The sequence below is a fragment of the Vipera ursinii genome, assembly GCF_947247035.1.
Source record: "Vipera ursinii genome assembly, chromosome: 3".
In the NCBI taxonomy this organism is placed as follows: Eukaryota; Metazoa; Chordata; class Lepidosauria; order Squamata; family Viperidae; genus Vipera; species Vipera ursinii.
In genome coordinates, this window is record NC_139516.1 from 34,149,001 (window position 1) to 34,162,591 (window position 13,591).

The 13,591-nt window shown below is 37.3% G+C and overlaps 1 protein-coding gene across 1 annotated transcript in view; it reads left to right on the forward strand.

Annotated features, from left to right (window-relative positions):
• Positions 1–6,907: 6,907 nt before the first annotated feature.
• Positions 6,908–13,591, forward strand: part of PPFIA4 (PTPRF interacting protein alpha 4) — a gene marked incomplete at its 5' end in the record, with an annotated part of 76,079 nt that continues 69,395 nt past the window's right edge. The window contains one exon of the mRNA XM_083360192.1: positions 6,908–7,144. Coding sequence (XP_083216318.1) covers positions 6,908–7,144 — 237 coding nt within the window. The remainder of the gene's footprint in view (positions 7,145–13,591) is intronic.

Here is a 13,591-nt window from a genome sequence, read left to right on the forward strand (position 1 = left end):
ATCTGTGTATCTAGAGAGAGGAAGATTTCAGCCCTGAGCTACAAATATTCTCCTTTATTAGAGGAAGATATTGCTCCAAAATGTTATGTAAATTACATCAAAATAAACCAAGTACTTTAATTTACACTTTACAGTATAGAACAAAGTCACACTTACGTTAGCTCAGATTTTGGGAAAAAGTTAGTGATGCAGGTGAAGGAAATTCTACCTTCCATTGCTTCAAGTTGATTGGGCAAATGTGACTAAAATTCTGATAAAATAGTTAAAATAGTATTCTCATAAAAACTGAATAAAATATGATATGCAATAATGATAAAATGACTACAGAAAGTGCATGCATTTGAGAGGGAGAAAAATTGAGAAACAGAAAAAAGCAAACATTTTGCAATTAACTTTCAAATGTCTCTAGCATTTTTATAATATAATCAAAAGTGTAAAACATAGTGTTAATATTATGTAAGACATTAGCTCTTCAATGTTGAATTGTGCAATGGTTGTTCCTCAGTTTTGTTTCTATTGTATTAAATTACTGAATTGATTTGCTTATATTTTATATGTATAAGCATAAAACCCCCAAATCCATGTAGTTTTTGTGGCTTCAATATGGGAATCGTTTGCCATTAACATTCTAGGGTTTTTTAATATTATTTTCCTAGTCTAGCATTTAGCCTTGATATTTGTTGGAGTTCTACCACCTGAGTACATACTGACTACACCCACCTCTGCTTATCTGTTAGGCTCAGCTGCATATTTTCACCTGCTAAGACATGAATCTGTTCTTATGTTTTATTATACTAGAAAGACATATTGAGTGAATTGGGTAAGTACATAGACTGTATGGCTATACGCTCCTATGTGCTCCCTAGTACATTTATGGGTATATTCAGTGATGATGTTTTCATCAGGCAATTAGAAAGAAAACTTACTAATCCTTCTGGGAATCAGCAATAGATGATTTGCAATCTTATTACTGTGGAATCTGAAGATCTAGGAAAGACAATCAAGATGAAAGATTCTGTGGAAGAGAAGTCCAGAGAAAGAATGCTGCAGGTGAATGAGTAGTTATACAAATTGTTTTATTAGGAAATGTTTGGGGCTTGGAATTTTAGTCTCAGGTATCAGGATGATGGATTGATGGTACAAGACACAGTAGGTTGCATCCCAGAAAACTCATAAGCCACATTATGATTCCTTTTGTACCGTAGTATTCAATTGTCTATCTATACAGTAATGTTAGAGTATGGAAATAAACCAGTTAAGATTGAACTCAAAGGAAGGGAGATAGGATTTAATTACTATACTGGAGACCTAATGGCATAATTTCAATATGTGGAATATAGTGAATGATATTGTTGTTCCAAAGAAATGGAAACTGCACAAAGGAAGAAAAATTGTACTATATGTTACAATGTTAGATCTATTCAGAAATTCAGTTTACTGAACTTGGAATATACCATAGTCAGAGTATTTGCAAATTGCTGGGAGGATAGGATTGGATCTCAAGAAAAAGAAAAAAGAAGAAACTTCCTCCCCCCCCAAAAAAAGAAAAAGAAAAGATAACTCACTGGAAGGAGAACCAGAAAGAACAAAAAATCAAACCAATGAGATCTAACCATCATCTTAATCAAAGACCTAGAAGAACTGGGTCTTTAGCAGGTTTCATAAGATCAAAAGAGCGGGAGTAGTACTGATCTCTGGGGGAAAATTGTTCCACAGTATATAAGTCATCCCCAAGAAGGCATGCTTTCTAGGTCCTATAAAATGATACTACTTAATTAATGGGACTTGGAATTATCCACTATAGGTGATGTCACCAGAAGGGCAGAAATATATAGAGGCAGGCAGTGTTTCAAGTAACCAGGCCCCATGCCATGCAGGGGATTATAGGTGATAATCAGCACTTTGAATTGCACCAACAAACCAACCCGCAACCATTGTAGGTATTGAAATAGAGAGGGGGACACTCTCTCAGGCCTTCTCTGCATTTACATGGCCAAACTTTGGGTGCTTGGCAACATGGACACATTTATGGCCATTTGCAGCAGCATGTGATTACATTTTACAATGGTTTTGCCAAAAATTGAAATTTCTGGTTTTTGCCCAAACTGTGCCCATAGCAAACAATTGGTTTGCTTACCGACCATAGTGTTTGCTTAACAATCACCACAAAAAGGTCATAAAATTGGATCAGTCTCATGACTCATCCATTTTATGTCTGTTATGACCTATGACTGTAATGGGCAGGCTCCATTTCTGTTGTATGTCAAGGACTACCTGTACAGGTAAAATTCAGATGAGTTCTAGCCTCCCATGGAAAATGACAGCACAATATACGTAAGCACCTAAAAATGCAAGTTAGCGGTAGGTGATATTTCAGAACAGGATTTCAGGACAAGTCTTGAAATCTCTATTCTTGGCCTCTTATGGTCAGATTTCCACATTTTGGATGTGGGGTACAAATAAGATAAAATGAAGTCCAAGGAAAATAGCATTATTCATCTTGAATCTGCTTGTGTTTTGATCTCATATCTCCTTATTAAGTGAAAACTGCTATTGATATTTATATATTACCATCTGTTGAACACAAGATTGGAAACAGTTTATTCTGATTATTTTCCAGCTGTAAGGAAAAAATGAAAAAAATAATAGAATAAAGTTGGATCATGTCCATAAGTGCTGAATTGTATGTTGTAAGAGCATGTTGAATTTTGTTAAATTCAGTGCATTCATTTATACATTTTCAGTTGGTTCTTCATATTTGTCTTATTTTTAAGAAATACGGTTTCTGGGATGCTGATCAAACAGTGATTGTTTCTAATGCTTTAATTTCTTTGCTAGATATTATTGATTCTTTTTGTGGCCAGCATTTCGTCTCAGCGAAGATCATAGTTTATCATTATAACAAGTTGATTTTCATTTTGGGAAGGAACTTATGGGAATGCTGTGGTACTAATGCTTCTATATTAAAATGTATATCTGGGCTTGACCAGAAAATCTTAATTTGAACAGGGCATTCTTCCAATTCTAGCATTCAGTAACAGCCCCTTCAGTACAGCTGAGCTTTTAAAACTATATTTACATGTTAATTAATTGGAGAATAGTTTGAATGTATATTATCTTTTGCCGGTGGCATCTGGTATTTTTTGTTTAGGAAGAGTGGTACTCAAGAGTCTTTTCTCAGAAATACTTGGCAATACATTGAATTGTATTAACGGTAGAACTACTTCAGCTTCCATTAATCTTACAGTATGATAAATTTTCCCCTCAAGTGTGTTTTCATGTGACTTGTGGATAGCTTTCCCTGGCAATTTTTTTTGTAGACAATATATCTTAGTGGACTTCATGAGCTGAGGGCTGTCATAATAGTGGAAAGACTAAAATCTACTTAGTCCATGAATATATATTTGGATATAATTCCATACACATGGAGAATATTAGCTTACTGGATAACGGTTCCAGCTTTAGTGCATTATTTGTTTAATTTAAAATATTTTACTGTTGCCATTCTGAATTTTGTCTGGGATACAAAAAATACTGGTACCATGTATAATCTTGAGAATACTTGTTCAGTATTCAAATTAATTTGTCATTTCTTGATAAATGCGTAAGTTTTTTGAAAAATATTTTCAGTTTTGGAATGCCATATCTTAAATTAGCTCTCTTTTTGATGACATTCCAGGCCAGGTTCAAGATTTCAAGATGAATTTCAACTGCAAATCAATTCCCCAACCTGCCATATATTTATTTGATTTAGCTGTTGCTAGTGCTTTTATATATAGGCATGGATAATGTTTTTTGGGGGGGCAGAATTTGCTATTCTGAATGTATAAGACTGCAGAAGTTGCTGATGTGTTTATGCCACTGAAAGTGAGGCTGATATTTTTCTGCTTGTGTTTGTGTGTGGGTGTATTTTCAGTGTTTTGGGGGTGGTGATGGGAACAAGACACCTCTGGGAAGGACAAAGCGCACTCTTAAAACAACTTTTCCCCGGCAGCCATTTTAGGCCAATTTTAGGTTTGGAGAAAAGGGTTGAAAGATAGGTGGGAGGATTTGCCTTGCAGATATTTCTCACTTCCATTTAAACTCTTAAAAATCTGAACACTGCAAAAACATTGAGTTGCAACCAGCCTATAAAATGGCAATTTTAGAACTATTAGGGATTTCAAATAGGATTTGGTGTCAGGACTCTCTGAGGTATTCTATTCCCAATTTTACTCTTAATTTTGGTGGGAGAAAAATTCATTCCATTTTGCCACAACATTCAGATGCACCCTCTTTTTTCACTTATTCTTGTTTTAAATTATTTTTTGTTCTGGTTCTTGTGTTGTATTGTTTTATTTCCATACAATTTTTTATATTTCATATTTCTAGACTGCCCATCTCCCATAGAATGTAAACTGAAAATATTTGTTCAATAAATTGTATTAATCATATTTTTAAAAGACTGAGACTATTTCCAGGAAGTAAAAATAATTCAGTGGTTTACTCATGTGCTTTGGCACTATATGATCAGGAGGTGGTGCTATAGAAATTATTTTAATGTTGATGTTACCTTTGTATTGCAAGAAAAATAGTACAGTTTGTGATCCCTCTTTCACACATTGGAAGTGATATACTTCAGTAAAGTTGGATGGTGGCAGTAGAAACAACCAAGTCATTAACCTAGCAGACATGTCAAACTTGTGATGTCACATGACATCGTGCAACGTGTCGGGACAGTTTTGCCATTGCCGGCAATGGGGTGGGCGCGGCTTCTGGATGATGCGTCTGGCCCGTGGGCCGGCAGTTTGACACCCCTGCAAGAAGCAGTACAAAAAATATGAAAAATCTAGATAGTATTACAACTCTAATTTCTGTAATTTTTAATTGGGTGAAATTGTACACCATAGTGGAAAACCTTTTGAACCAAGGTACTTCAAATGGATTTGAAATTTGGCAAATTTTATAAATCATTTTATGAGATAATATAATCATAAAACACTTTATGATAATAAAAACAGTTTATGATAATATAAAATGTCATAAAATATTTCCTGTGCTGATATTTGACTGGGCTATTTTGAAACAGATACATCTCTGCATTTATTCTAGCACAGTGGTGGCGAACCTTTTAGAGACCGAGTGCCCAAACTGCAACCCAAAACCCACTTCTTTATTGCTGGGTGCTAGGTGGGCATGGTCCACTGGGTGAGTGTGGCCATGGTGGTCATGGAAGATTGGGTGGGTGTGGCCAAGGTGGGTGTGGTCACCTCAATGTTGCTTGTGGGGAGGGACACCTGTGGGGGGTGGGCAGGGTTGGAGGAGCTCCAGGAGGTGTCTGGCAGGTGGGGCGGTAGGCAGGAGACTCATCCTGTGGGGTTAGTCGAGGCAGGGTGGGGATGCCATGGCCGTGGGCCAAGGCAAGGGCTGGGGCAGTTGCTGCCTGACACCATCGGCCCCCGCACACAGAGGCCAGCAAGCACATAGGGCCAACGGTGTCCGTCACTAGCCACAGCCTGCTGGCCCCTCAACAGGCACTCTGGAGCTCCGCAGCCCGTCGCCAGCAGTTCAAAGAAGCTGCCTCCAAGATGGATGGTTGGCCAACAGCTGAGGAGGTGATGCAGTGGGTCGTGCCTGGGAAAAGGAGAGCATGCGAGGCCAGGAGGGACGGGATGGGGGGAGGGAGGGAAACCAGCCGTGCTGGGAAGCATTCAGCCATGTGGGACCTCGGTGAATTGGCAGGCGGCTGGTTGAAGAGGGACAGTTGCCACCTCCGGGGCATGGCGCGGGTGCCCACAGGGCTCTGAGTACCATCTCTGGCACCCGTGCCATAGGTTCGCCACCACTGTTCTAGTTCTTTTAAAGGCAAGGCAGTAGAAACTGTCATTGTTGAAGGCATTGAGATATCTGATAAGAAAATATCTCTGAAATGATGATCCAAAGACTCCTGCATTGTCTAATATTCTGATAAAAATAAGCAAATATTCTGCAATCGAATTTTGGTTAAATGGATCTAGGCAAAATATACTTAATGTAAAGATACATTACAGTAAAGAAGTCTGCAAAAGATACAATGTACAATAAATATTAAAGCTCTGAAATTAGAACAAATCCTTCATGGTATCTACATCTAAAAACCTGATGGTTAAATTAAGAATGGCTAAGGGGAACAAATGGTAAACTGTATTAATCTGTGATGTAGAATTCTCCATAAATTGTTCCCCTTCTGAATTTTCTCTGAAAATTAAAAGCTTAGAAAGGAAACAAAACTGACCATTCTAACCTGTAATATTTTCTTTTCCAACAGATTCTAAATGAAGAATGAAAGACAAATCTTTGGCAAAAGTTTAACCTTGCTTCAAGAATGACCAGTCTATTTTTCCTTTGGATTTCACAAACTATTGCTTGATCTGTCTACGTTGATTTTTATTGATCATATCAGGACAAGTGAAATGTTTTGTAGGCTTTCTAATCCTTTCTAGATCTTAAGACATCAAGGATTTTGGTGCTGAATGGAAACAATGAACATTTTTAACAACAAAGAACTCTATGCCCTGGTTGATGGTCATCACTGGAGAGTTCAAACAAAGATCTGTCAAAGATTATGGGAATGATTCTCACAAGATCACATTGTCAGTTCAATCTAGGGGCCTTGCTGATCATATTTACTTTATATATACTTTGAGCATAACGATGTGATGACTTTTTCTGATTTTTCTAGATATGTAATGTTAGTTTCAGTTATTTGCAAAAGGAAATGGAGATTTTATGGACTTTTTCATCTACATTTGATAGTTGCCACAATCTGCAGTGGCCTACAGTAACCATGTGACCTTAACTTGCTGTTTCTACTGCCGTAAGAGGCATCCTAGGGAGATTTCCTTGTTCAAGTTCTTCCTCTAGCACAGGCAATTTGCAAAGTATTGCCATGATGTGTGAGGTAATGCCTACCATTAGTGAGGGTGACCCCTTAGGGCCACAGCCAGGCTCTGATTCTGATGCCAACTTTGAACAGCTGATGGTGAACATGCTTGATGAGAGAGATAAACTGCTAGAGACTCTTCGGGAAACACGTGAGACACTATCTGTGACTCAGGGCCGGCTGCAAGAGACTTTGCATGAGCGAGACCAATTGCAGAGACAGTTAAACTCTGCTCTACCTCAGGTAAGAAGATAAATATACCAGATTTTTGTTAGCTGAAATATAAGCAAGCAGCAGGAATAGTTAGATTCAAGTGTATTGATCATGTGTGATTTAATACAGAGAAAACAGCTTTTATACTGTAATCACTAAATGCACTAAGACATAAAGATGATACTGTATTCATTACGTTCTTATTTGTCAACAGTGCTTGACAGAGGTAATGCTTCTAAAGTAGTGTTGGCTTTCTCATTTAGAACAATTCTCTACCATCACTATTTAGAAAAAATAGTCTCTCTAGGTATGCAAAATGAAGACCATGAAAATGAAAAACCCTCTCAAACAGCTTAATATCCATTAGATTCTTTGAAAAGTAATAGATTTAATTTCAATTTAATGGAGAGAGAATAAATATTAGGGCTGCGTAATGCTTTGGGCTCATTTTGGAAGAGATTGTTTGAAAAAAAATGGGAGAGCGAATACTGTATCTGTGAGAAATTATAGTACCTGTTTCGGTTTTCAGGATTATGCAGCTGCAGCTGGAAAAGTTTGCTTTAATGAGTCACAGACAGGTGTTTGATTCACACTCCTAAGCACTCTAAAGCACCTTTTTTGAGTTGAAACCAAAATACTGTCCAGCTTTAATAAATATAAATTTAATCTAGCTAAGATGACTGAGGTACTCAATTTAGTATTTAGCAGTTAGTATTTTTACAATAGCAGTAATTGGTAACTTCACCCATCTGTCTGTTACAATATCGGCTTTTTCAGGTACCATTCAAGGATCACAAGTACTATAGTAGTATATAAGTCATAAATGGCCTGGGCTGCATATTTGTTATTGCTGAGATTATCCACTCTACTTCTGGCAACAAGTTTTATAAAGTTTATGTGATGAACTTAAAATCTTAAATCTTGAAAATTTCTCTGATGTTACATGTGGAATTAGTTTATTTTGTAATTGCTTCTTTCAACAGGAAGTTTTAAATGCCTCAGGCTAAAGAAAAGAGCTCTTTAGTCATAATTATTCATATTTAATGTATAGCAATTTTGTAGTATATTGTATGATTACCATAGTACATTTCCAACATTTGTAATTATTTAAATTATGGTTTACTCCTCATTAGCTTTCTTAAACTGTGTGGTGCCATGTGTACTTGAAGTTATGTAAACTAGTTTTGTAGCCTGTTGCAGTGCTTACTTACACATTTTTGGGTAGAGTGCTGCAGCAGTGTGCTATTTGATGAGAAGCATTTTGAGTATATAAAATAACTTCATGTGAGATGGCTAGTAACATAACACATGTTCGTATATACTATTCTCCATCATCATGCTGAGAAAAGGCGTTCAGGTAAGACAACGCCCCTTCTATGTAAGAACTATGTGTGAATTTATGTAAGCTTTTAGATCTATCTATGATTTATCTATGAGCTTTTAGATTAAGAGTAACTTGCAAACAAGGCTGGATTTTTATGAAAAGACAATGCAGGTGCCATTATTATCCAAGGCTGTGAAACAAGTAGCAAGAAGTCTGTCACCACATAAGGGTGGGAGAAAGAAAAACAAAAAATAGAGGCTGGATTCTGTGGTATGTGATTTGGATTCTGTGGTATGTGATGTTTATTATTAGGTCTTTTTGTATCTATAATAAAACAACATGTCAATCTCAGCTTTAGCTTTAACTCCTCCACTGTTAAACGTGGCCTGAATGAAGTTCTAACAGTACTATCAGCTACTCATCTCATCTACAAGAATGAGAAAAAGCACGAAATACTCCAGAAATAAACCATGCATATACTTGTAAATCGCTTGAAATGTATGTGAAACAGATTGCTACCACCTTTTTAGTGTCATAATCACTAAACAGATTGATTGGTTAATGAGGAACAAACTAGTGCCACAAGTGTGGTGGAATTTATCCCCAGTGACAACTCACCTGCAATCCAGGATCCAGCAGCCATAATGGGAGCTGTATCAGTTCTCAGTTGCTTTGTTAGTTGATGTATGATGAAATCAGGGAAATTTATTTCCTTTCTCAATGAGTTGTACATCTTTCTAAGACCACTTGGACTGATTTAATGTGAGGTTTATAATTAGCTTTCTGACAGAGGGACCGGCAACCAATTTATAGCCCAGACGTGAACAACTATGTCAATTTTGTGACATTGTACGGGGCTATTTTTGATGAATCTTTCAAACAGGTGACTGCCAACCATAAAGTTGTAACATAAGACAAATGCTCAGTGAGATAATGTTGATTGTCAATTGTTAACTCAGATGTGGTTTGGAATGAATGAGGCTTAAATCCCAATTTAAAAGGGTGTGCCAGGAGAAGTACAGGAGAAATGCATACATTACCGCAAAGATTTTGTATACATTAATGCAATTCTACTTGGGGATCAGTGAAATACGTGATGAATTATGGCACTGTATTGCCAAGAGAAGAAATATTCTTTGTGTTCTGTACATTATTTTCTTTGGTTCCATCATTCCCACCCCCTCTCTTTCATTAGTGGTTTTGAATATTGAGCTCTTGTAGCTAGGAGACTGGACAGCTCCTCTTTCTGAGAAGAGCTAGGTCAATGCACACAAGATCTACAGTACGTGTATCATTTGAAGAATCTAGTTACATTTCAGGAGACTGCCTTTCCAAGAGACTACCCCCTTCTGAAATGTCAATAAAATATTTTACATTTTGCAATAAATAAACAACCAGATCTAGCTTCTTCGGAAACAAATCAATCCCAATATCTGACACAGTAACATCTGAAAATTAAAAAAAAAGATCAGATATTTAATCATTTGTGTAACATTTAAGGCCTAGTTGCTCAACTGTAAAGCACCAGAACTTATTTTATTCTGGTGCCATGGGCAACTTCATAAAATCTTCAGTTGCATGTAATGTACATATCTTGCACATTCAGCCTTGTGAGAATGGAATCTGTTGATTCCAGTGTTTGTGGTTCAGCTAAAATCTCATGAATCTTCTCTTATTTATCATCTATTATCATCAAGAGTCACTCAACTTTATTTGGTTTTCTTATTACAATTTCTGATAGTTGCAGGAATAGATTGTCATCAAGCTCACAATCCATTTGCTGAAACTGGGAAAGCATTACATTGAGCTCCCATGCATACAAACTTCATTACCTGCATTGCTTCACATCTCTTACCTTTGCTCAGCACAGCACAGAAAGAACTTCCCTACATTTTATCCTAAATATTCTGGCTTTGATCATGTGTGTGAGAATTGGAAGCACAGATTGTAACCCCCCCCCCATCAGTTTTGTGACTATATCATAAACCTTATTCTTGGGCCTCAGCTTCCTGCAAAATATTGCTGACCCATATCAAAAACTGAAAGAACTGGCTAAAGACACCTGTTAAAAAAGCTTCATTTTTTTCCTGCATATTTAGACAACATTCATTTTGTTGTAACTGTTGTTAAAAAGAAGGATTGTTCCTTATTACAGGTTTCTGAACTCTGTAAGAATTGTGAGGACGTAAAATATTGATTTAAGAGCCTTGGTGGAGCAGTGGGCTAATGCCTCCTTAAGTAACACCAGCTGCCTGCAATTAGTGCAGGTTCGAGTCCCACCAGGCTCAAGGTTGACTCAGCCTTCCATCCTTCCGAGGTAGGTAAAATGAGGACCCAGATTGTTGGGGGCAATTAAGCTGACTTTGTAATAATGCAGCTTGGGGAGTGTGTGAAAGCCCTAATAAGCAAGCATATACATAGAATGAAGGCTACTGCTAAGCTTGTAAGCCGCCCTGAGTCTTCGGAGAAGGGCGGGATATAAATGGAATTTTAAAAAAAAGATAAAACAGGAGGAGCAATAAAGAATCAGTTGATGCCAAGATTCATTAGTGGTTTATCTAATCAATAGCAACTCCATTTTCAAGTATTTATACCTTTCCCTCAATTCATGTTTTCAAATTCCATATTAAACTCTCTGTCTCCTTCTATAAGGGCTTGACAGCAAGTATTACATTGTCCCCCTCATGTATGAACTCTTATAATAACTACAGAAAGCACATATTTTTACTAGGTTGGAGTCCAAAGGGATTTACAATTCTATAGTAATTTAATGAAAAGATAGCACCTTGTGTCCTATGATTCTGCAAAGCCTGACTTTGGACCCAGACCTGGGGTTGATGTTTGAAGTAGTAGTGTTTTGCTTGTTTTGTGTTATTTTTTGATCATTTAGTCTGGGGTGAGTTTGCGGTTTTAGGTTTTACTTGTTTTTTATGGATTTGGATTGTGCTTGTTTATTTGGTTCAGTTTTGTATACTACCCAGAATCCATAAGAATTGAGCGGCTATAATAAATTTAAATAAATAAGATTTGGATACAGTGACAAGAAGGAATGACCATATTCAAGGATAAACCTTTTGCAAAAATTGCAAGAATGACAAGTAATAAAGATATACCAATGCAGGAAAATTTATGTAGCTCAGGTTGAACTGTGGAGTTTTTGATGTTCTCTGAGCTTGGTTATTTGCTTGAAAACATTTTCTTACCAGACTAGATAACATTTTCAGTGCTAGAAGTGAATGAAATTTACTGTGTTCATATACTGTTATATACTGTTATATACTGTGTCATATACTGTTGCTTGCCTTGTCGGTGTTGGTGGAGGTGTTGTTTTCTCTTTGGTAATTAGGCTGTTGTTTACTGCTTGATTGTTTGGTGATAATCCTAGTGTTACTCCGTGCTTATCTAAATGTTGATTACTTTCAAGGAGGTGTTCTGGTCTCTTGGTTCCCTTTTTAGCTTTGTTATTGTCTCCTTGGAATGGTGTGTAAGTGTTGTTTATCTCTATGTGCCTCTTTAATGGCCGATTTGCCTGAGTGCCAAGCTTTCAGGAATTCCCTACTATTTTTGGATTTAGCTTGGTCTACGAAGCTTTCCCAATCAAAATTATGGTTACATTTGTCCATAAGTAATAATAATAATATAAAGTTGGAAGGGACCTTGGAGGTCATCTAGTCCAACCCCCTGCTCAGGCAGGAAACCCTATACCATTTCAGGCAAATGGCTGTCCAGTCTCTTCTTAAAAACCTCCAGTGTTGGAGCATTCACCACCTCCGGAGGCAGGTTGTTCCACTGGTTAATTGTTCTAACTGTCAGGAAGTTTCTCCTTAGTTCTAGGTTGCTTCTCTCCTTGACTAGTTTCCATCCGTTGCTTCTTGTCCTGCTTTCAGGTGCTTTGGAGAATAGCTTGACTCCCTCTTCTTTGTGGTAGCCCCTGAGATATTGGAACACTGCTATCATGTCACCCCTCATCCTTCTCTTCGTTAAACTACACATACCCAATTCCAGCAACCGTTCCCTATATGTTTTAGCCTCCAGCCCCCTAATCATCTTGGTTGCTCTTCTCTGTACCCTTTCTAGAGTCTCAACATCTTTTTTACATCGTGGTGACCAAAACTGGATGCAGTATTCCAGGTGTGGCCTTACCAAAGTTATGAAATTAAAGAGTTTTAATCGTATTGTCTGATAGCTAGTTGGTGTTCATGGATGCATTTTGCTAGTCTTCTATCTGTCCTACACAGTGGCTGTTACAATCCTTAAACTATGTGTTATAGATGATTCCCGTTTTTATTTTTGGGCTACATGAGTTTCTTAAGATGGTTTGGAGAGCTTTAGTTGGTTTGTATGCTACAATAATTTCAAGTGGCATTAGTCTGTTTATTTTTTTCTGGGATGTTTTTAATGTATAGTAGTTTTATCCTTTTCAAGTTTGTGTTGGTTTGTGCTATAGTGAATTCAATGGTCTGGCTTTTTTTTTATAATGTTCCATTTGCATCCATTTTGTTGGCTATCGTATTGAAATATATATTAAAGAAAGTAGGAAGTCATAAAAAAAGTATTTCAGCAACTGAAGTGTTCCATATGAAGTCCAGTATATCCTAACACTCTTACCGTATTTTCCGGCGTATAAGACGACCCGGCGTATAAGACGACCCCCTACTTTTCCTGTTAAATTATAGGGTTTGGGCTATACTCACCGTATAAGACTACCCCTCTTCCAAACCATCCACTCATTCCACTGTTCTCGAATGGCTTATTTAGGCACACATCCAGTGGCTGTACCAACGATGTCAATCCTGCAGGAATAACTGCCGCATCTGTGTTCATTCTTGCCAGCCTTTGCTTGCTGTATCTAGGAGGACATCCTCTCTCTTTTGAGCACACTAGCTTGCCTCTTTGCAGTCTTCGTTTTTGTCTTTGTCACATTATCGTGTTGTTCTGCTATCACGGCACCTTTGCTATTGTATAATTTTTCACTGACTGAGAACTAAATATCATAGCATTATGGGCCTGGATTTTTGCTCCAAAAAATTATGCCACAAGAATAGGGTTGTTTAAATACTCCAAAATGTCTAGCTCATTGTCTGTTTTGCAACGACTGCAAAATTACTTCCCTCAAGGAAGATTTGGTTATGGTAGCACATTTTTCCCTGACC